The following is a 25,368-nucleotide window of genomic DNA, read 5'->3' on the forward strand; positions in this document are numbered from 1 at the left end:
ACTGACTACATAGAAATCCAGACTACAATTCGGAGAAGTGTTGAACTGCAAAAGATAGCATCTCCTATGCCTGAGTACAGTTTCAGTTAAACTCAATACCAAAGGACTAAATCCTCTACACAAACCCAATTCAATATCCAATGATCGATAAAATCCTCTACCTGAATGATATTACATTATTCACACATTACATATCCTCACACATGATCTACAATGAGATCTTACATCTATATATACAAACCCTTGACCATTAACAATCAGGTCGACCACCAGACAATAAACCAATTACATAATTACAAACCATGTCGACCTTAGACAAAAAAAATAATATCCAACACATAAGACATCGCATAAATGTATCAAGAAGTCCAATCCACACGCTTCATTAAACTGGTCCATAATCTAGACCAACCGGGACCCAGTAGAGGTCCACACACTACAACAATGATCTCCATCTGCCAAGTCTCGAACATGATCACCAAAATCATCTTGAAACTCCACCAGAAGTTGCACCAACACCACTTATGTAATTCATCAGTGATCTTCATCAAAAGCTCTGCCGGTGAAACCCTCACCAAAACTAGAAACCAGGCTTCTAAGCAAATAGGATAGCATCTGATCACTAGACCAAAACCAGCTGACTCAATATGAACATGAGTATCATGAACAAGCCAATTCCACAACCAAATCATATCGGATCCTACCGGATCATGCTGGATCCAAACCAACCAGAAACCACTCAAACTACCGAGACCAAAGGGGTGTTGATAAAGCATCCAAACAATTAGTGTTGGCATAAATGACAAAACATCAATGCAACACATAATCAATTCCTCCAAATGGCCAACAACGTGTTATGTAACATTCGGGCTCAAGTAGAATATGATCCAACTCTGGATCTCCTAACCTTCAGATCTATCTTCTATCTTCTAAAACTTGATTCTAAATACTTAATTACATTGATTTATATGATCAAGGTTGATTTGTGTCAGCCCAAGGTGGAACAATCACCGATGAACAATATGAAACGTGTAAAATAACAAGGTCGACCTCCGCCAAAGAGATCAATCCGAAAAATCCATAGGATGAAGTGCGGACCTAAGGGAAGGTCGGCCACAAACCAAGGAACGTTGGAAAAAATAAATTGAAGCTCTGCAAGCTACGAAATGACCTACAAGATTTGCCAATAGCAAAATAGGTCCAAGCGGTTCTGGTGTTCTAAGCCAGAAAATGGTCCTAGATTCTGAAAGAGATAAACTTTCAAAAAAAGATCCAAACGCCCCATGGACTTAGGATAAGGTAGATGAATATGTCCACAATCAAAATCCAGCTCTGCAATATCCGGTGAGAAAATGCCAAGAAACTCATAATGAAATGTTGAAACTGCAAAACGAGATCAAACTGAAAGAAAATGTTTTTGGTTGATGCAAGATTGTCAAGAACCAAGGATGCTCTTGCATCAATTTGTTGTATAATTGTTGACATGGAAAGTATTCACAGTACCTTTGTTAACATGGACAATGAAATGAAAATTAATTATGGCAATCCTATGGTTGGGAATGCGTGTTATTATTTCTAGATCTATATTTTCACTCTTGTAAGTACTTTGTAGATGAATGTTGAACTTTCCCAGTTTATAAAATATGACTGGTCTTTTATATTCCAATTTTTAGTTTTATAATATAAAATTATTATTTTTTGTTACTAATCATTCCTTTATTTAGTTTTGAGTTTATTTTAAGGGGAGTGTTCTTATATAAACAAGTTGATAAATGATATTATTTTGTATGAGGTAAGGTTCCTTGTTCGAGATTATTCATATTGACAAATGAAACTTTTTTTGCAAAGTCGCATCTTGTTCTATATTTTATCCACTTGTCAATTAAATATGTTTTTATACACCTACCACTTGTCTTCTTTTTCTTATGTATAAATGAGGTGTTCTTTCCCAAATCTCCTCTTTCAAGAAAAATATTACTAATATGATACACTCTACTAGACTAACCGTTCTTCTATGATAATACTTTAGCATCTTCACAATCCAACAAATAATTCTTTTTTTTAAAATGCATATATGTATGCAAAAGAGGCGTTGAAACAAGGGCAAGGCTGGTGTGAATGATGGAATCAATGTAGGAGCTAAGATCAATATCATCCACCTTGATTGGCTATCATAGAGATGTCTTGAGATTTCTTGAGTGAATGAAATAGATAGATGAAGCTTTGGTAACTTGAAAGATATGATTGCTCAATACCATGTCCCAAGCTTCAAGTTAATGCCTATAGTCAAGTAATTCAAATATTTCAAAAAGTAGACTATCATCCAAACAATCATAATCACCCGAGATTGAATCTCTCAAAGAACAAATTTCAAATACTAAACCAAAGACTTTGTTCTTGTTTTCTAAAAGATATTATGAATTAAGTCATTTTATTTAACTTAATGGGGGCTTAACTTAAATCATCATTGGGGCTTAACTTAATGAACCTGGGTTATAGCACGTGTGTTCATGGCATACTAAAGAATCCTCCTATTTTCAAAAAATATTGCCCTAAAATCCTTTTTTGTCACCCCCTCTCAATACACAGGCTGAATTAAAAGCCCCTTATTTAAACCAGATATTTCTTTTTTTCATAGCCCGAATTAAAACCCCCCCTATTTTCACCGATAGGCAATATATTGTACCCTCTTTTGTGTAAATCGTAAACTAAATGTGATTTAAAGAATCTGATACATATGGAGAAGCTTATACGTATATAAAAGGAAAGATTGTAAAGGTGGTATTTTTTTATAGACTTTTAGTTTCAAACATTTGTACAAGAAAAATAAAGAGACTTTGAGCTCTTCAATTTTTATTTTTAATAAAAATGTCATTGAATTGTGAATTTATGAATTGTTTCTGAAATGCTATAAAACAATTAGTCAAGATTAGTCATCAACATAAAACTAAACCATTTAAAACAATTATCAAGGAAGATTGTTAAACAAGAAGCTAGGATTCCTTGTCATCCTCCTCTCCAAGATCCTACTGTTATGTGGAATATGCCCTCAGTTTGAGCACTTAATAGAAAAGGGATGCCAAATGGAGGATGGGAGATGATTGACTATGTCAAGTGTGGATGCAGCTTGCAAATGAAGTGTTAATATAAACTAGCAACTCCAACTAGTGGAAGAGATAAAGCATTAAAAAATCATTCCAAATCTCTACAAAATAACAATGTGTGGATAAATATTATTTTTAACAACGAAGGAATGAGCCGTATTTATAGAGGAAATGGGAAAATGAAGGGTTGAGATTGAGTGGATTGAGGAAGGGTTAGGATTTCCCGAGGAAGTATTCATCCTCAATCCATGTGCTCCTCTTCAAGCTAATCCTATGTTGACAAGTGTCAACAAGGGAAGGCTTGAGAGGAGAGGGACAAAGCATTAAATGCTTGAAGAGACATGATGGTTACCATGGGTGGTTAGGTTAAGGTTAGGTTAATGTATAAAGATTTTATCCAAGGGGTAAAGGAATGTGCAAGGGTTAAAGGGTTAGACTGGTTAAAGCCTTTAAGGCTTGAGGGGGCTTGAGCATTACCATGGATGGTTAGGTTAAGGGATAAGCCTTTAACCAAGGGTTGGGGGAATGTGCAAGGGTTAAAGATGGGTTTGGTTGGTCAAAGACCCATGTGGGTTAAATTGTGGAAGGGAGAAGCCTTTTAATGCTTTGCAAGAGCCTTATATATTTTGAGAAATGCCTCTTCCCTAATCCCTTAGTTTAGGAATGTGCAAACACTTAAAGGTTTATTAAGCTAATATTAGGGGTTTGGACATGATTAGAAGAAGGGTTAGTGTGCAACTTGCATTTTCTAGAAAGTGCGAGTGAGGGATTTAGGAGTTTAAACAAATATTTATTTATTTAAATGTGAGGGATGGGCTTTTAGAGATTTAAATAAATTTATTTAAATGTGAGAGAGGGATATTAATTAAACAAATATGCTTTATTTATTTAATTAATTGCTAGAACACGGTTTAATGAATTAAATCAAATAAATTGAATTATTAATTTAATTAATAGGAGAAGAGAGTTAAGATGAATTAATTAATTTAATTAATTATTGATCGATGATTAAATAATCAAATAAATACTAAGTATCCATTTAATTAAGTAGACAAATTTGGGTGTCTATAGTTTCTTTATGATGTAGACATTTTTTGAGTATCAAAAGTTTGTAGTAATTCCTTGAAATACTTGTTGCCCCTCTTGGTCATTGATTGGAATTATTGTCAAATCCTTAGACATCATGATGGAATTATTTCTTGCATTGGTTTGACATTTTATTCAAACATTGTCTATGGTCTTCAATATGTGTAAATAAAGTTGGCAATATTTCTAAGGGGCATAATATGTTACAAATTAAGTCACTTTAAGTGACTAGGGCCTAATGTATTTCTTTTGTTTGAGGAAACTTAAAAAGTATCTCATCGAATACCTTTGTGTTAAAATTAGGCAAAAATAAATTCATTATGTTTTATTTGCCCTTGGGATAATGTTTGGGCAAAATCATTTTATTTTGTTTTGAGTCTTTTTGTGAAGACCGACTGTCTCAAACCCTAGAGATTAGGGAACAAAATAATTTGTGAAATAAGATTGAAGATCATGGCGGTTTGGAGGAAATTTGGGACAAGTTCAAGTCGTGTTGAGTTAGAATGTGACAATTACCACTTTCGGGTAGTAACAAAGTTTGAAAGGCTTCAAACAAAAGCTTCGGTTATAGGTGATGAACTTATAAGGCACTAAGAGGGGGGAGGGGGTGAATTAGTGCAAGTAAAAACAATATGAATATAACAATATGCTAATGCGGTCATGAATACAACACCAAATACCTATCTCCATCACCCCTGTAAAACTGCATCATCCAACTCTTCATCAATCGCCTGTACCGGTTGCATGAATGCAACTTTGTCTTTGTTTATCAGTTGAAGTCCTAATTAATGGTTCTCTGTTAAACCGTCTTTTGTACCGGTTATACCTTACCGACTGGCTTCCAAGACTTAGATGACTACAAAAAACATTGTTGCTATCAATGACAACACAAGATTTACTCATCAAACATGAATCTCAATCTCTTCATCACATTCACAAATCAATCATTTACCGGTTGCATATCACCAACAATATTTGTCGGTTCAGTCAAACGCCAACATTCTCCCCCTTTGGCATTGATGGCAACACTTAGGAAATTTTTTGTCAACTAAGTGTGAAATACAAAAATTTACTTCATGACATATACTCCCCCTTAGCAATTGTGTGCTATTAAAAGACTTAAACTACTAATCCCCCTTTACTTTTACATACAAAATTTTGACTGAATATTCAACTATTACTCCCCCTTTGACAACAATGCCAAACAAAGAAGTAAATACATTAAAGATAAATACATGTTACATCAAAATTGCATAGCATATATAGATATGAAAGTTATAATGTCATTACAATGTAATTTTAGAAAAAACATCACTAAAATGAGACTTTAATTGTTTCAAATCATTATGTCAGGTCTCCAAAATAGTGTCGGTTATCTCCACATGTGTCCTCATTTGCCCAACAAGCTCCTCCATGGAATCTATGGTACTCATCTCCAGTGTTGCAAGGATAGCTTCAAATCTTTAGAAGCTCTCTGCAAGATTTACACCTTTGGTATCAGTCGTGTCTATAATTCTTGCAGTGATACGATCCTCTTAACTTGTTCATTTTCATAAGCTTTTAGCTTATGCTAAAGTTCAACAAATGATTTTCCAAAATTGATAGCAGAGTCATTAAGGGGCTTGAATGACTCACTAAGAGCTTCAAGTTCTTTCTCAGCTTCCTCCTCCTTCTTCAAATCAACACAAAACAATGAAAATTTGGAAACAATTGAGAGGATTTTTCCTCCGGTTTCTAGTCCTTCTTTCAAATAGTCCTTATTGACAGTCAAGGAAAATTTACCTTTATCAATTTCATTCATCAATTGTTCAGTTATTTTCTTCTTGTAATCCTTCTCAACACTAATATAAGTTGCATCCTCAAATGATTTTATTTTCTCTCTGGCATCAGAAACAAGTTGTCCAAGCTTATCAATAGGAGTAACAAAATTATTTGTATCAGTCTTCGGTAGGAGACTAGACAAAATCTCAACAAAATTCTTTATTGTTTCTGCCTCCTTTTGTTGTTCTTTCATCCTCTTCTTCTTGGCCCAGGATTGCATGGCAGTTGCAATCTCCATCAACTCAGTTGAGCTCAAATTGTCCATGTCTAGTGGTCCTTTGATGCTTATAACATCACCATCATCTTCATCTACAATTTTCTTTTTGGATTCAAGTGACAAAGGTGTCACTTTAGGTTCAATCTTCTTTGCATCTTCAGGCTTATCTTCTATCACTTCCTCATTCTTTTCACTTTCCTTATCCTTTTTCAGTTTCTTGTACTGGTGGGGGCTATGTATCAACAACTTGAGTTACTATTGGTGGCTCCTCATCCTTATTTTCTTCTTCATTTTTCTTTTCTTCTTGTCTGTGTTCTTGTTCATGTTGCTCAGACATATGAACATCAACATCATGTACATCTACATTGTCAGTAGCATCAACATCATCATTATTACCAACATCATCATCATCAGGGATAATCACAGGTTCAGTTTGTGTGTTCATTGGTTGATCACCCATCACAATTTCATCAGGCTCAAAATCTGTTATTTTAAAACCTTTCGGAAGATCTTTAGCCTTAAACCTTTCCGGTTCATCTTCCTTATCTTCTTCCTCTTTATCCGGAATTAGACCCAATCTCCTCATGGACTGATTGGGTCTCACCAATTAACATTCTTGTCAACATTTTCTTTGACCTAAAAGATGACTTTGCCTTAGAAAAAATTTCATCTATCTCCTCTCTTGTAGCTTTAGGTTGCAAATTCTTAAGAATACATTCAATAAATTCTCTGTCTTGTCTCATGGCTGCCTACCATCTTGCATCAATCTTATTATATAAAGAATTGGGAATTTTCCCTTGCAATTCAATTAGGGCTTTGTTGTATTTATTCTTCATGTAAACAACTACATCCTCAATCTACCTTTGTTCATCTTCATTAAAAAATTTCATAGAGTTTCTTTACACTAGTCAATAAACCATACTCTTTAATGCTTATTATTAAATTTTCAAGAGGTGTGAGATTGGTTATCGGTTTCTTTGAAGATTTCATAGTTGAGGTACCAACACACTTAGACCTTTTTCCATTGGCCCTTAGGGATTTATTTTCTCCTTCGGATTCAGTCTCTTCTTCATCATCATCTACTGGTTTCTGTGCTTGTTGCTTTTTCCTTTTACCAGTCTTAACCGGTGCAATAGGTGGTTCAAAACTCTTACCTTTTCTCCAGAACTAAATCTTTGATGGTTTCTCCTTCTATGTTGCTACCGGTTTCTCCTTCTTAACAGCTGCTGGTTTTTCTTTCTCTGCAACTTTCTCCTTTCCAACTCTTGTCTTTACACCGGTGGGGGTACCAATTGGTGCACTTGATGTTCTATCCTTTTTAGCATCATGCTTTTCTCTTGCTTCAACAATGGCTTCCTTTGTGAATCTTGCTTGCTTTGCAAATGCTTCAACTTCTTTTCTAACTTTCTTTTCCATTAGCAGTTTGTTAAGTTCTAAATGCACTTGAAGGGATTTCTCCTTGTAAGTGCCAAAGTATTCTATTGTTGTATCTACCGGTTGGGAAAGCAAATGATCAACATATGCAATCAGAAGATCCTTATCCACTTCATATCCCATAGATATGATCCATGTAGTCTAGGGCTCATCTGCCTCCATCATGCAAGTATTTGTATCAACCATAAAGCAAACTGTGTTTTCATACCGATTATCTCTGCTGGTATCCTTTCCCTTACATGCATTTTCTTTTGAAAGTCCTTAAAATATCCCTATGTAATCTTTCCAAAATCATTACCAAGCATTCTTATGCTATTCTTCATTTGCACTAATGTTGGAGTGCCATCTATCCATTGGATATCACCAATACCAAGAAAATAAAAGAATAGACCAAGAATTAGTTGTCCAAACTTAAACCTTAACCTCTTATCCTTCTTGATGGATTCCAGATTCAACATAAGTTGACTCCTCAATGCCTCCAACAAGTCATAATCAACATGCTCTTTTATCATTCGGTGGGTAGTGTGAATAACAGTAGCATCAAGGATGCTGTTATCCTGCTAGTGTAATAGATCCGATAACTGTTAACCATTGAGGCATATTTTACTATCGGATCATTGATATTATTCACCATCATTTCTCTTCCATCCCATTTAGATCTTGTTAAATTTTCTACATCATTCTTAGGAATAGATTTGAGTACAGGAACCTCACTAGTGACACAAAATCCAATGACTGCATGAATAGCTTCCTTAGAAATTTTATATGGTCGATTGAGCCACATAAACTGGTCATGAATTCTTCTAATAACATATCTCACAAGTTCATTATCAAAATCATCAATGGTGTTTAGGGCATGGTGAAACCCTTTCTCGGTAACCCTTTTGAATTGTTCCTTCAAAATACCATTCTTATCACACAATGCTCTATACTGATAAAAAATAGCAGCAATACCAAGATCCTCTAGTTTGCAATGATAAAACAATCTAACATCTTCAACATGTAAGACACCATAAGGAACTCCGGATAGGGCACCAACGGGATCAATTGCCTCAGACTTAAATGGGTGCCTCTTAAATTCAAGATGAGGTCTATCGGTAACATCAACTAGATGTGGGGTGTCGATCTTCAATGATTCAGAAAGACAAGCAAATAATAATATTTCTGGATAATACCTTTTACCAATTCTGCACTAGGGTTCCAAACACTGACAAAGCTTTCTCACTAATTGTCGATTGCAAATCGCACTAGATCAATTCGAATCTTTGTCAATGCCGCAAACACAAACTTTGCTCTGCTCTATTCACCCTCTGAGTGCCCACAAGAATGTAATGTGACAATAATATTTAAAAATTTCCTTTTTTTTGCCCATTATCTACCACATTAAATGTCATTACCGGTAAAACCCTAAAATATCTTCCAGCATACTATCGGTTCTCATAACACATCAAACCTACTAGTTTGATCACAAAATCACTTTACAATATCATAATGTATCAAAGTATGCAAATTTAACATACCTCATGATCCTTCAAGGGGTTCTTAAATAGATCTAAAATTAAGCTCCCCTTAACCTTTTTAATAGCTTAGTTTGCTGGTGAAGGGTTCTCCACACTAGGTGAAGAAACGAGATCTTCAGATGGTTTGTCTTCAATTTTCTCATCATCCTTCTTTTTCCAAATTCTGTTCATTTCAGCTCTGGTCTCCTTCACATCAACTGTCATCTTCCCTTTTCGGTCAACAGATTGATTCACTGGTTGGTTCACCTTAGCTCTGTAAAACTTTGCAATATGTCCCAGTTTATGACTATGATAACAAGCCATACCAGATTCTCTCCAAGGTCCAACATTGCCTCTACTAGTCCTTCTTCTATAGTTTATAGCCACATGACCGTAGTTATGACAGATTATGCAAACCAAATTCATCCTCTTTTCCATCTCATAGGGACTAGACCGGTTAGCATAGGGTCTCTGCCAGTTAGGAATTCTCCAGTCATTAAAGGTTCTTTGCCAACCACCACCAGATCTCTGACTCATGTGAGGTGTCAGATTATTTTCTCCATACCTGCACTCAACAACTCTATGTCCATGCATGTTGAAAGTATAACAATAACCATGAAAGGTTCTAGTCTTATATCCTTGATATGTATTAGGTCTATTACCATTAGTAACATCAGATATGCTTCTACAAACATTAGGAGTATGTCCTGTCTTATGACAATTGAAACATACAGGTTTGTAAGGTTTCTTACCAGTGGATTTTTGAATTCTAGGTGCAAATTTACCTTATTCCATGTTGTCCTTTGTACCAGAAGGCTCACCTTTCTCAAATGTATTGTATCCCAATCTAGTTGTATCACCTTTCATCCTCTGAGATTGGATCTATTTGTCAAGCATGGTATAACTTTTGTTAAACTTAACAATATTTTCATTAGCAACAACAAGTTCCTATGTAAGGTCTTCATTCCTTTTCATAAGAGTCTCTCTAAGAGACATTGCCATATCCAGTTCTACCTTTATTTCTTCTTTTTCTTCTTTCTCTTCATGTCAATGTGCATATATAGTGTCATTTTCCTGATTTATCTTAAAGATCTCATGTTCTTTCTCTTTGATCTTGTCTTCTACTACCCTCCTTTCTTCAAGTTCCCAACTCATCCAGATGGTTAGGGCTTCTAGCTCTCTCCTCAAGTTAGCCTTCTCATCATTTAGTTTCTCCACCTCATCAACCAATGCACCTATGTTTTCTTCATCAGAAGAACTGCTCTTAGAAACCTCCAACAGTTGTTCTGTTAGCTCTCTTATCTTAGCAAGTGAATATTTATACTTGTCTCTCAATGTTTCTAGGGCTTCATCAGATTCTGCAAGTTTATTAGACATCTCTCTATAACTCATATCCCCCATGTCTTCCTTAGGATTCCTTCTCAAGCAGTTAAGCCTCAAATAATTTTGGCTCTGATACCAATTGATAAACTTATAAGGCACTGAGAAGGGGGGGGTGAATTAGTGTAAGTAAAACCAATGTGAATCTGATCACCAACTTAAACAACTAGTGCAGGAGCACCTAGGACTTAGGTTTATAGTCTTTTCTCAATTTTTAATTGTACTGACCTTAGCCAAGTTGGGTACTTAATAAGGACTCTAGGAGGGTCCAAGAGTAAGTGTGATGAATCAAGTGTAGGCCTAGTTGAGTTAGTTTCTTCCTAGGTTTGCATTTTGTGCATAAGTAGTGGTTTGAGTAGGAAATTGACCTTCTTGATGGTCAAAAGTGGTAAAAATTGGTGTGAGCATGAGAGAGGTTTAGTATGGTCTTAGGAATTCTTAAAAATTCATGAGTAATGACTTAAAATAGGTTTTATAGGTTAGCAAAGCAAAAAATGCAAAACTGTAAAAGTTGTCATGACAACTTTTGTCCTAAAATGCTTAGCGATGGAGTTAGGGATAGAAAAAAGCCCTATAATTCCTCCACACATAGGGAAGACTATAATAACCTCCTCTTGCATGGTTACCAAGGTTGGATTTTTGTTTTTGTATGATCAACAATCTGAAACTACTCATTTTCAGACTGTTTGTCACTATTTTGGCTTATTTTACTCATAATGTGAATACAAATGGATTGAATCCATTGATACAATAATGGATTGATTTTATTTGGTGTGTTTCAGAGTCATTTGATTCATTTCAATCTTTGTAGTTAGTGTGTGTTAGTGATTTCATTGCTTTGTTTTCAATTAGCCAGTTTTGGCTTGTAAATATCAATTTTGTGTAAAATGGTTGCCCCATAAAATCCCTCTGTGATACCATCATAGCCTATTGGGAAATGGAAGGAAACCACTTGTACAGTGTACATATTCAGGGAGAAGTTCTGGAAGTGATTTTTGATATGGCCACCACCTTGTTCTAGGCTAGGAGCAACCCGGTTAGAGAAGACAAGGTGAAATTTCAATGCAAAGTGCAGAGGTGAACACAAAACCATAACCAAAAAATTTGGGGAGGTTCACAAGGTCCATACAGACTTTCCATTACAAGGAGAAGCCTTGAAAAGACTTGTAGATACCCATTTCTCAAATTTGACTAGTCACTGCCGGTTAGGAGGCCTAGAAACCCTTCAAAACCCTCATTTTTGGGTTAGGGCATTGTACGGTGATTTGGGAAACCAAAACCAAAAAAATAACTTGGGGATAGGTGATTTTTTGAAGAAAAAACAACCTTGTTGTAGGGTCTTTTGGACCATTTTCTTCCAAGCCCTAGAAAACCGGATTTTGGAGGCCTAATAGGGGCTCATTCCTTGTAGCCCTTTTCTAGGCAAAATGGTGAAATCGGTAAGAAAGCTAATGGATGCAAACCAAAAATGGACCCAAATGGTAATAATTTCATGCTAGAAGCCACCTCCACACCTCTACAACAACTCACAACAACAGGAGGTAAAATTGACAAGTTGAAGCCAAGACAACAAGAATGAGCATGTGGGAAACTCTTTGAATTGGTAGGGTTCCTAGTTAAACACTTGATGCAAACACCTTGAGATTGACAATAAGAAATCCCTAGAAGAGATTGAGAAGGAATTGGAGGTCTTAGAGCATAGCTAGACCTGGAGAGGTTGGTGGAATTGAGCAACACCAACTAGGTGAAGTGTGAGCAAGCTAGGTGAACCTCATCAACAACTTAAAACTTAACAAGAATAAGAGGAATATCACCACATAAGATAATGCCCAATAAAAAAAATTTCACATAACACAAGAGATTTATATGTGGAAACCCAAAAAGGAAAAACCACGGTGGGAGTTAATACCCACAAGATTCACTATCTGCAAAATATAAATCTTGGCCGGTTAAGGTCTTACAAATATGCCCGGTTAGGAGAAGACCTTGTTAGGAGTCACTCGATTAAGGGATTTAATATGATGAGCCCTGTTAGGAGCTTTGACCTATTAGGATCAACTTTGAAAGAGGATTTAAGACTTTGATATAGAGATACCTTGTTAGGGGATTTATAAATTAAGGCTTGGTAGGACCTACCCGGTCAGGGGATTTTACTGTTGCAAATTGTTAGGAAAACAACAGTCAAATAATCTTCATGTAACACCTCAGTGTCTGATAAGATCCGCTTCAATTCCCCAAAACTTCAACAACACATCAATACAAAGCTTCACTAATCATCGCACAATTAAAATCTCAATATTCGTCTTCGATCTCATACATGCATTCATAACTCATTACACTTTTTATAGACATCAACTTAGTTGGCTAACAACCTTGGAACAATTTCCTAGGTTCAATGAATCTAGACAAACTAACATTGCATGCCGAACTTATGTCGGCCACTGACATAATAAATAAAAAACAAAACCTGTGTCGATTTACCGATTTAAGTGACTTTATCACTACCAGTTAAGTGTTCTTCAAGATAGCCTTCTTTGTACACCAAATCATGATCATCATGTTGAATTTGCTAATGCAATCATGAATATAACACCAAATTCCTATCTCTATCACCCCTACAAAATCACATCATCCAACTCTTCATCAATCGCCTGTACTGGTTGCATGAATGCAACTCTGTCTTTGTTTACCAGTTGAAGTCCTAATTACCAGTTCTCTGTTAAACTGTCTTATGTACCAGTAATACCTTACCAGTTGGCTTCCAAGACTTAGATGACTACAAAAAATGTTGCTGCCATCAATGACAACACAAGACTTAGTCATCAAACATGAATCTCAATCTCTTCATCACATTCACAAATCCACCATTTACCAGTTACATATCACCAACAGTCTTTGTCGATTTAGTTAAATGGCAACAACATGTGTTTTAGACCCTTAATCCTTTTATTACTTCATGACAAAAGCATTATCTTTGTGTTTATGTCAAAATAGAAAGATTTTTTTTGTGTCCTCTTCTAGAGTTTTTTATTTTTGTTATTCTTAGTTTTGCTACTTGTAGCTATGTCTCATGCTCTTTTAGTTTGTCTGGTGTGGTTTTTTGTTTTGGGTCGATGATGCTTTAGTTGCTAATACATCTTTGTGGGATTAGTAGTTTATTTGTTTAGCAAAGGAAGATTATGTTTAGTTTAAGCTTTATTATCTTCTGTGTAAATCTAGTAAGAGCATGGGGTTTTGTATTTGCTTTTGAAGATATCTTAACACATAGATTACACACTTTGTAGTTATTTGTTTAGGCACCATAATGATGCATTCAATTTTACAGTTTAGAGACAAAGATCATTATTTGTGTATTGTGAGGGCTTTCATAAAAAAGTTGTTGTTGCACAGAAAGATATACACTTCTACTATTATGAAAAGAAGCTTTCTTTGTGATTTTGAGAGACTTTTTCTGTAATACGGTTTGTGATTGTAAAGAGCAGTCTTGACAGACATTACATTGTTCTAGAATAGAGTGTGATATACCATATTACTGTGTATTTCTACTATATGAACAATGGTATTTTGTATATGAACCTAATCATTCTTTTCATGATACTATTGTGTATGTTCTCATAAATGCACAATGATGTTTTGTATTTGGACAACTACATCATATTGTACTACTACTTCTAAATCTCAATTGTTGTGAGATTGGGAGACGTTGGGAAATGAAATAGAGATGAAACTCTATATGTAAATTCAGACAAATTTGATGTGAAAAGTGTTGAAAAGCCAACGAGGCATTGTAAAAGAGAATTTTTCATATAAGCCAGTAAGGCAATTTCGAGTGGTTTTATTCCACATGAGGGCTTCCACTTAGGACATATCACTATGTCATATTCTTGTGTATGATTTTCTTATTCTATTGTCTATTCTATTTGCTTTATATTGCTCAAATGAGTCAAAGTTGAAAAAAGCATTTAAAAAGTAAAAAATTGTGTATGAACAATGATTCACCCAACCCCCCCACCCCCTCTCAGTGTTCATTGTACTCCAACAATACTTTCCATCATGTGGTGGATGAAACAAATATCAATGTACCAATGGATCTAATATTGAGTGTTTTTAGATATACGAATCTAGAAAGCTAAAATGTCTCTTTTCTTATGTTAAGTAGTATTCCCTCATTTACACCCTTGCTGCATTTTTTCTTCAAATCTATTCTTCCTTACTAGAAAATTCAGGGTTAAGTTGACCCCATATTAGCCTTTCCCAATGTTTTCCCCTTTTTGTTTCAATTTTAGTTTGTCTTTCATAAATTTTGATTGTACTAACATACTCCTAAAAAACCCAAATGGCTATCTTATGAGGGAGCTATCCCTCTCAATCATAGAGAAATATTGTTAATTCAACAATGATTTTTCCAATCGTTTTAAACTTTATCACTGTTCATTGAGAAATTTTGGTTATTTTCTAGTGGAATGACGTGGTGAAAAATTGTTTACCAACAATTTTTTGGCAATTTCTTTGAGGATTTTAAGTGCTAGTGTATTTTATATTTCCATAAATCTAAAGGTACTTCAATATAATGGAGGTTGATAACTTTGTATATAGCAAAGCTTACTCAAAATGATAACTTTAGAAAAAGAACTCTTGTTGGAATGAGATATATGTCATCACATTTTTCAGGTTTGCATCATGGCATTGGATTCATCTTAACCATAACAAAAACATTTTGGAACTCTATCATTGACTTAGTACACAACGTTATCCTTAGGTTCTAGAAAGCACTTATTGAGGTTTATTAGAAAAAGTTCAAAAGATGCAAAAAGTCGCATTCAAACATTCACTATGGCTTGTGGAATCCTAAGAGTTAGAAAAGAACTTGTATGGTTGTTCATTAAAACCTTGTTGGGCCAGGAACCAATTGGTTTTAACATTTAGAATAGATTTCTTAAAAGGTTTATATAATTATTCATGTGGGTGCAATTATCATCTCAATTTTTCCAAATCCAAAAGAAAGAAGAATTGACGAGAGATTATGTGGAATGATTTAACAATTCTTTAAATTGGATTCCTCATACTGGTTAGCCAATGAGAACAAATCGTTTTGCAATTTTATCTCTGCATTGCAACCCAAAGTCAAATTCCGTTAAAAATAATTCATTTTTTTATGTGATTATGGAGTTTCATAATGAGAATCCATTAAAATTGAGGATGGTTTGATTTTATCTAGGCTATAAATATGAAGTCGGATTGAAAAATGTATTGTAAATAAAGAGGGCATGACGAAGTTTCTCATGCAAGAGAAAAATCATTAGCTTGAAGATTTTTACTATGTGTAGCTAAGTTTGCAAAGGAGAAAGATAAATCTTTTATATTCTTTGCTTGAATGTTTTAACTTCGTAGTCTTGGGTGATAAGCAATTTTCAAGGAATGACCCAGTTGACTCAGGGACTAGATCTAATGTTGAAAAAAAAGTTGAATTGTATAATTTTTAATATGAGGACAATGATGATGAATTTGATAGCTCTTGATGCGATGAAGAAGATTATATTCCTTCATACTCCTATTAAAATAGTGCTCATCATTAATGCAATCTAAAACTACAATGACATGCTTTCTTCAGTGATTAAAGGTTGTGGAAAACCTTTTGACAATGTGATTTGTAGAAAGAAAAGCATGCATGGGTATAAACAAAAGATTTGGAACTTGTTATAAACATCCATCAAAGCATATAAGATAAAGGATATATATTTATTATCTACTTAAAAAATATCAATTAACATTATTTTCAAGTTTTTAATGATTTAGTTGCTATAGGTGTCAAAAAATTGAAATTTGGAGAAAAATGTTGATTTCAATGTCTCTCTTTGGCTAAAAAGTCAAGCACACTATTGTGGGATAACCCAATTTTTTATGAAAGCAAAATTTACATGATTGAATCCAAAAGAACTCCAATAATCTTTATGGATTTCAGAAAATCCATACTTACCATTTTAGAATATGTTAAACGGGATGAACTTAAATGGTAATTCACAAAGGATTTCATAATAGAAATGTGTTCAAATTCCCAAAAGACATGTTATATGTTTAAAAATGTACAAATATTGAATTGAGTCAACTACCACATCTAATTCTAAATGTATCATAATATCTTTTAAGTATACCCTAACTAATAATTATTTACTACATCTAAAATTGAATGTGGTGTATCAAAGCCAAATACAAGCCTTCAATATCTTAACTATATATTTAGACACTATTATAATGATTAGTACATAATGCAAGAGCTTTTTTTATGAAATTAAACTATATATTTGAATACTATTATAATTATGCCACCCACAATGACAACAATATAGGAGATCAGCACATGGGTATAACAAAAACAAAATAGAAAGTGATCGATTTAAATAATTGTAACTTCCAAAATAAAAAGTGAATGATTTTAATAGTTGTAACTTCCTTCTTGTTTTAAAAAATATTTTTCTACATCTTTTTATTTTTAAAAATTTAAATAAATGAGTGAATTTAAAGTTGCAACTTTCTATTTTATAGAAATAACTAAATGAATTTAAATAGTTGCAAGTTGCAAGTTGCAATTTTGTGTTTTCTTAATAGCTACAATTTTGTACATCAATCTCCAATTTTCTAATATGATAAAGTTTGTTTGTTTGATAGTCAATAGTATATAAAGGAGACAAATTGGCATGTTTCCATTTAGAAGATTTGATTTCGTATTGGATTTTGATTTGATTTGATTTTAATAATTGCAACTTTCTATTTTTTTATTAAAATATAATAACATAATAATTTTTTAAATGGACTAATGGACACAAAATAATTAGCCTAATAAATATATCAATTTGTGCTTTCTAATATGGGCATGTTTCTATTAGATGTGATTTGATTTTAATAATTGAAACTTTCTATTTTTTTTAATAAAAATAGAATCACATAATAATTTTTGAAATAGAATAATAGACAAATAAAAATATTAACTTAATAATGATATCTATCCACATTTTTAACATAATTTTTTTGAAATATAAGTATGGCAATGGTTGGTGTCCCAACACCAAAATCTTTGCTTATATATTCATGACACAATTCTAGATTGTATCATGCATTATACTCCTGGCATCTCTCAACCACGAGTCCATAGGATTATTAAAATAGGAATATCATAATTGAGGTTAGTACCTACCTAAAATTGACTTGATAGATTTAGGGCTTGGCCTTGATATGGGAACAATTTTATAGCAAATTTTGAGCACTCTAAATTTAGATGATTTTTTGTTTTGTTTTTTTTGTATGACATTTAAGAGTTTAAATTCAGCTTTTGGGACTTAACAACATAAAGCTATCGTTTCAGCAGTTGAGTAAGAATACATGATGAATCAACGATCTGTAATTTTTGAAAAATTTCGTGTTAAAAAGTGTCCATTTAGAGGTGATGTTGATACCTACTTATACATGCCTCACTAGAGGAAGAGCACTACTAGCTGTCATAGCTAACTTTGCGCACCCACAGATACTAAAAGGTACATCGGATTTTGATTTTTTTTTTCAGTTGTCTTCGTAGGCAACTTAACTACTCATAGCTATTGATCTGACTTCTGGGTAGTAACGATGCACGCTGTGGAATCAGTTATGCGCACAAAGGTCAAAAAGTACACATTTCAAAGTGTCGCTTGATACCTAACTAAAGATGTTCCAGTAATCGTCAACTCAAAATCGCTAGTACTTGTTGACAAATGTCTCAATAGTGGTGCACAAATGTTCTAATAGTGGTACACAAATGGGACAAATGTTCCAATAGTTGTGCACAAATGGGCCAATTAATTACAAAAAATGATCGGCTATTGGTACAAAACAAATTTATTAATGGTGTTTTCACTATGACTGCTATTGGGGGGTCAACATGACAATAAGGTGAGGGTTATTGGAGCTATGTATCTATTGGTGCTCTTCCCCTAACTCTACACTATAACCACCTCAAAAATTTGAACTTTTTTTGGTTTTCTTTGTATGTGACTTAAGAACTTAAAGTTATTGTTCCAAGATAGTTATGAAGATTGCAAGATGATTCATTATGTGTACAAAGGTTAAAAATGATAATTTAGAGTTAAAAATCCCAAATAATCATGCATTAAAACCATCTCAAAAAATTACACAACTAATCCAATATATATCCGAGCCAAAAATCCATTTGATTTAAATACCACTGGAATGAGATTGATATTGAAGGAGGGAAACGACACAGGGCAACGGTTATCTCATGCATGTAATCAGGATTAACTGAGGTTATTAAAAATGTGTAATACCAGCTGCAATAGAGCATGTAACACTTCAACTTCATTACATAAATTTATCATCACTCTGATTTTCAGATCATGGTTTTTACATCCACCTTTGGTCTGAAACATGGAGAAATCCCCCATAGATGTCCAGACAAGGTTATAACCATTACATTTTTGTGTGGGCTGTTCTTAAATCACTCCATTGTCTTGCCTTATGCAACATTCAGGAAACAGCTTATGGGAAAATTAATTCTGGAAATGGGATGAACACATCTTTTTTCAAGCTTTGAATCTCAGTTTTATTATAAGTAGAAGGAAAAAACAATGTATAGCAGGCCAAACCCTCAAACCTTTGAACTCCTTCAAATAACTCTTCTGCAGAGAGTGATGCCATCTCCTACTGGAATTTGGCTGATTTCAATACGAGGGTCTGCAGCCAGGGCCTTATTCAGTTCAATTACAAAGTCTCTGTAAAATCTCACATATTTCCTTAATGGGGCATCGGGTGGAGCCACCACTGATCCATTCCACAGAGTATTGTCATAGCCGATCACTCCCCCAATCTTCACCAGATCAATCAGCCGCTTGTGGTAATTCAGATAATTGTCTTTGTCTGCGTCCACAAATATGAAATCGAAGGATCCATGCATTTCCTTCTGCAAAATCATACCCACAATTCCAGATTCACAATCTACCCACAAAAAATTAGCCACATTTTCAACAGTTTTTTCATTTCTGGTTAAATACAGATGAGATTTAAGCTTACATTTTCCAACATTTGATCAAGAACTGGCAGGGCAGGGCCTTCTCTGAAGTCAATTTTGTGGGCAACACCTGCCTTTTGAATTACAGGCAAACCCAATTCATAGTTCTCCCTGTTTATGTCCATTGCTAGGATCTGCAACACAAAAATCACTAAAATGTAAACTGGGAAGCCCTTAAAATTCTTTTCTCAGCCATTAAGGAACAAATGGATGCATGATTATATACCTTTCCATCATCAGGCAGGGCAAGAGCAGTGCTGAGAAGGGAGTAACCAGTATACACACCAATCTCCATGGTGTTCTTGGCATTGATGAGCTTCAACAACAGATGTAGAAATTGGCCCTCATCAGCCGAAGTAGTCATCAGATTCCTGTCAAAAAATTAGAAACCATTTTAGAAAATGAGGGAAAGGAATGCTTCAGAACTCAGACCATGAAAACCTGACATTAGGTTATTAGTAGCACAGAACACAAATTTTTCAAAATTGGGTTTTACCATGGATGCTTAGCAGTTATTTCTCTGAGCTCCCTCATTGGCTCAGGCTCGCGGGGATACACACTGGTTTCCAATATATACTGCCATACAAATACACCATAACCAAGTCAATCCAGGCACAAAAAACCTAATGTATATGCCGAATCCTCTGTAAATCAAAAGAGAAGAGGGAAACCTGATAGAGAGCATCGCTCTGAAGGAGACTCTTGTGCCCCACCTCCTGGTGGCGGCTGACCTGCTGTGTTGAATCCTTGGAAGCCTCTGCAGTTGCCATTTTCGCACCCCTGCAAATGGAATTTGATCAAAAAATTGTACTGGATTGGAGGAATGAAACTAGATTTGTTGATTCTCTGGTAATGGGATTGATTGAATGGAGCTATTATAGTGTTGGGGTTGGGCTCCACCATTGTAGGTGGGTGTTGGGCTCCACCATTGTAGGTGGGTGTTGGGCTCCACCATTGTTAGTGGGAGTAGGTGGTAAGTTGGTGGGATCGTTTTGACTGGTTAACCAGACTTCCATTATTGAGAGTTTTGGTGAGACAGGACAAGCAAATGAGGGCTGCCAGTGCTATTTTTCGTGTTCTACTGACCTTACGACTATTTTGATTCATTTTTAATACTATTCTGTAATATTGTATTCTCGAAAGGTATACCTTAGTGGTGGGGAGTTGGAGAGGAGCACAAGGAGGTTGCTTCCTAGAACTCTTCCCACCAATTTTGACCATTTTATAACATCAAACCACTCCTGCTATATGCAACACTATCCTTTTATATTTTCTTGATTATTTGAATTTGTTATTTTCTAAAGTAGGTATGATACTTATTCTCTCAAATATGTTATGATGATTTGTTTTAAGATTAGAATATAAGTGTTTTTTTTTTCTAGGTTGCCAACTTTATTATATGGTATAGAAAGATTTTATAAAGATATTAAGCATGATATTCTAAAAAGATTTGTGACTTATTTATTTATAAAATATTAATATATTAAAATGTATTTTAAGCATAAAATATAAGTGTAATAAAGAGGAGACAACAAGAAGTCATCACAACAAATTTCAACAATATTTTAAGAGAACTCAATCATTTTGTATCATATTAATTTTCATTTTTGATGGGTGGATTTCCATCTTACAATATTTGTTATGCACACCATTCTTAAACATATTTACTAGTTTCATGTGAAGAATTTGTGGTCCCTTTGTATTTTATAAAGCATGAAAGGAAATGTATTTCTCTACTTCTACACAACACAACACAAATGATAATATCAACATCTAGAGCAAACAATGTGTATTTGTTAATCACATCAAACTTGCCCTTATGCTATACAATAACTATCTTTTTCATCACCAAGCTAAAATGTCCTTGTAGACTGAGTCAAGGGCTTGTACATGCTCTTTTAACACCAAACCCTAGAAACCATAACTTGCAAATTAATGACTTTCAACCTAGTAGATAGTTTCTTATACTACAATGAAGGTGGGGCTTGATTCATATCCTTTAGAGTCTCAACAAACTCTAAATCTAAATGAAGGAGTAAAGCTTCTAGGCTCTCATTGACTTCTACATCCACTGCAACATCAATTTGTTTCTTAAGAAAATACTTCACAATGGTTTTTTGATGTCTTATACTCTCATTATCATATAGCACTTTAGAGCTAAGAATCACGTTCACTACTTTGAACTTGCCATTGGAAGAACAATTGAATATTTTTAAAGCTAAAACCCAAACATCTTATCCCTCCAAAATCGGTCTCTTCCATTGCCCTTTTGAGCCATTAGTCATTTCTTGAAACATCCCACTAGCATAAAACTCAACCAAAATGAAACAAATCTGAAGCACTAGGTTACATCAATACGCATAACCACCGCCATTTAAAAAACTTGTAAATCTTTATGATCACCTTTCACAGTAATGATTATTATTAAACCTTTGATTTATATGTATGAGCAATCTCATCAAATATTTATTTTTCATTTATCAATCACTAATTACAAACCTAATATACTAGCCATGCCTAGATTTCCTTTTACTACTCCACTAAAATCAATTTGGCCCCTTCCCTTAATGCTTTCCATTTCTCATTCTCTTAGTTTTCTTTGTAAGTAGATAATTTTAATATGAATATTTCATAAAAGGAATTCTAACACATATATTTTTTTAAGTATATTTGATTCAAAGATGAAAAATTCTTATCTTTCCTTATTTAGATCTAAATTAATTTGAGAGTTTACTAGTTATATATTGTTGGTGTGAATGTGACACTTTTTCTGCTTAGTTTGGCATTAGAATATATTCACACTTTAATTTTAAAAGCTTATTCTGGTTCTTTTCTTTTGATCTCATTTCATAAGATTTAGAAAAATATAATGATTTTATCCTTGCTAATATAGAGAGGTCAATTCTTTTCATTATATTTTTATTGTATAATTTATTTCACCTAAGGCAATATTAAATTTACAAATTGCAACTTTAATTTGTGACAATTTTTTTAATTTTCTTGATAGATTGTTGTGCTTGTGGGTTTGTTATAATTCGAACATAGTATTAGAGGACAAAATCAACAAACCCCTTCTTAATTTTTGAAGATTTTACCATAGGGTATTCTAGGAAGCCTCTTGGAGAAAAAAAAAAGACCTCACAATTAGATCTAGAAGATGTCAAACCCCTAGAAATGCCTATCAAATTGCTAAAAATGGAGACTAGAATATTTTGAGGAATTTTTTTTTATAGGGTTGTACATTCTTGCAAAAAAATCATGTACAATTATGCAGGTCTATATGTCCATATAGATCTATATGTTGTCAAACTCCTCTCTATAGTTTTTTGGTAGTCTTTTTTGGCCTAATATTTCTATTAGGGTTTCAATTTAGGTTTTTGTGATTTTTTCACGTTTTTGTGATTTTTTCACATTTTCAAAGTGTTTTTGAAAAAATAACATTTTTAAAGTTTCATGATGGAATTTTTTACAGCCTATCAAGTTTCTTAGCCAACTCTCATGGATTGATCACCACCTTAGAAACATTTTTCTGATTAACACCACTCTATATAAGGACACTATCTATTATTAGCCATGTGACACTCCAATGCTTAGTCACCTGCTCAACAACTTCCCTTGGTAGCACGACTAGGTTCATTTGTTATTGCCTAGTGTTGCCACCTAAAATGGCTCTTTGTAGAACTCTACTAATCTCCATCGCTTAAGAAGTGTGTTAAAACCCCACCATCACCATCACTAGTGGCTCTACCACTTTATAGCTAGGTTCAAGACCAATTTTTATCCCTAGTTTCTAGCCTTTAGTCATATAGGTGAGTAGGGTCGTGATCCTATACGCCAATCCCCAAAACCAAAGCACCTAGTCACATGGTTGAAGAAGGCCTTAACCTTGGGGGGCTAATCTTTTTTACTTAATGATTTTTTGGAACACTTTCACAAAATTAGACATAAATTGGGCATATGGTGTCAATTTTTTAAATAAATAAGAAAAAAAAGATAGTTATACAATCTACATAGTCATTGGATTATGTTCTTTATATTATTCACTAGGTAAACAAAATTTAGTTAAAAGTGAACGCTTTTTTTGTTACTACCTTAACAATTGGAAAAAAGGTTTACTTTTCTTGCTATGGAGGGATTCATTTTCTTCTTAAAATATATTAAAGGATTAGAAAATACTCAATTGATTATTAGGCATGTATAAAAACTACTTTTTCATAGTCATCTTTTTAGGATCATTATGCACATATGACCACCATATTTTGACCTAAATAAAAGTATTTTTTTAAAATTATTTTGGAAAAGATGCGTAACTTAATAAATATTGATGAGGATATTAATTTTTAATTTTATTTCTAAATATATATTTTTTAATTTTACATTTGTCTTTATTGTTGTTTTGAAAGCCCCTCGTGTATGAAAACCATAATTTGCCCTAAACTAATCATTTTTTGAATTTTTTTATTAGGTAATGAATTGTGTGTAGATCAAGGTGTCATATAATTTTTTTTACATATAACATAGAAACTAAAGTTATAAAAAATTATGAAACCTGATATTTCAAGTCTATGGACTTATTTTATGGAATCAATCCCCAACGCTTAAAAAGTGTGTTAAAACTCAACATCACCATCATTAGTGGCTTTACTACTCTATAGCTAGGTCATAGCCAACCTCTAACCCTTGATTCACTAGTAGTAGGTCCTATTATATCAAGACCAATATCTATCCCTAGTTGCTAGCCATTGGTTAGATAGGTGACTAGAGCCCTAATCCAACACCCCAACCCCCAAAACTAAAGCACCTAGTCATGTGGTTGACCAAGGCCTTAACCCTAGGGGTAATTTTTTTTGTTAACGATTTTTTGGAACACTTCAAAAAAATTAGGCATAACTTGGGTATATGGTATCTTCTTTTAAATGAATAAGCAAAAAATGATAGTTATATAATCTACATAGTCATTAGTATTAGATTTTCTAAATTATTCACTAGGTAAACAAAAAGTTAGTTAGGAGTGAACAATTTATTGTTACTATCTTAACAATTTGTAAAATAGTTTACTATTCTTGGTAGAAAGGGTTAAATTTTATTCTTAAGATATTGAAATATTTGAAAATACTCAATTTTAGTAAATTTGTCATCTTTACAAACATAAAATCAAGTACAAAATGACATAAACTTCTTCCATTAATTGTCTTATACCACATAATTATCACACTTGAAAAGTTTCTCAAATTAAATAAATTTATCATGTCTAAGGGATTAAGGTACACAATGGATGATACACTACTCGAATTTACTCAAGAATATAATAGATTTACATTTAAGAACATGATGAATGAAGTCATAAGTTCAATTACACTGCATATTTTAGATAGCCCATTTTTTCACATTGAATCTTGCAAAAGTACTAAAAAAATATTGGATAATTACAAGGAGTTATTTAGTACTATTAATGAGTTTTAGACACTATATGGGTAGGCACAAGAAGTTGGGTCCAAAAAATATGCAAAAAAAATTGAAGTGTTTTTCCTAATTTTCAAATTTTGTCACAATTGTTTTGAAATTTGAAGCACTTAAACATTGAATCTTAAAAATGTCTAGTAATATAAAATTTAGTACTTTGAGCCTACTTTTCAAATGTATAATTCACTCTAATACTTAGATGATACAAATTGATTTTTACTAGGCATGCATAGAAATAACTTTTTAAAAGTCACATTTTCAAGACCATACTATACACATGTATGACCACCATATTTTGACCAAAATAACATA

At 33.6% G+C, this 25,368-nt stretch overlaps 1 protein-coding gene across 1 annotated transcript; it reads right to left on the reverse strand.

The window, feature by feature from the left end:
- Nucleotides 1-18,862: 18,862 nt before the first annotated feature.
- Nucleotides 18,863-20,448, reverse strand: LOC131037743 (caffeoyl-CoA O-methyltransferase). Its single transcript, XM_057969940.2, has 5 exons — nt 20,265-20,448; nt 20,090-20,169; nt 19,820-19,964; nt 19,596-19,727; nt 18,863-19,485 (listed from the first exon to the last, which is right to left on the reverse strand). The coding sequence occupies exons 1-5, from the start codon at nt 20,361-20,363 to the stop codon at nt 19,192-19,194; spliced, it is 750 nt and encodes a 249-aa protein (XP_057825923.2). The 5' UTR covers nt 20,364-20,448; the 3' UTR covers nt 18,863-19,191.
- Between the last annotated feature and the right edge of the window lie 4,920 nt (nt 20,449-25,368).

The sequence above is a fragment of the Cryptomeria japonica genome, chromosome 6, assembly GCF_030272615.1.
Source record: "Cryptomeria japonica chromosome 6, Sugi_1.0, whole genome shotgun sequence".
Lineage (NCBI taxonomy): Eukaryota > Viridiplantae > Streptophyta > Pinopsida > Cupressales > Cupressaceae > Cryptomeria > Cryptomeria japonica.

Bases quoted from the DNA above. Each gene is read 5' to 3' on its own strand.
- LOC131037743 (XM_057969940.2), bottom strand. From the start codon at position 20,363: ATGGCAACTGCAGAGGCTTCCAAGGATTCAACACAGCAGGTCAGCCGC. The intron at 19,965-20,089 runs GTAAAACCCAAT...ATTTTTTGACAG, and splicing joins ATAACTGCTAAGCATCCATG to GAATCTGATGACTACTTCGG. The intron at 19,486-19,595 runs GTAAGCTTAAAT...ATGATTTTGCAG, and splicing joins TTGATCAAATGTTGGAAAAT to AAGGAAATGCATGGATCCTT.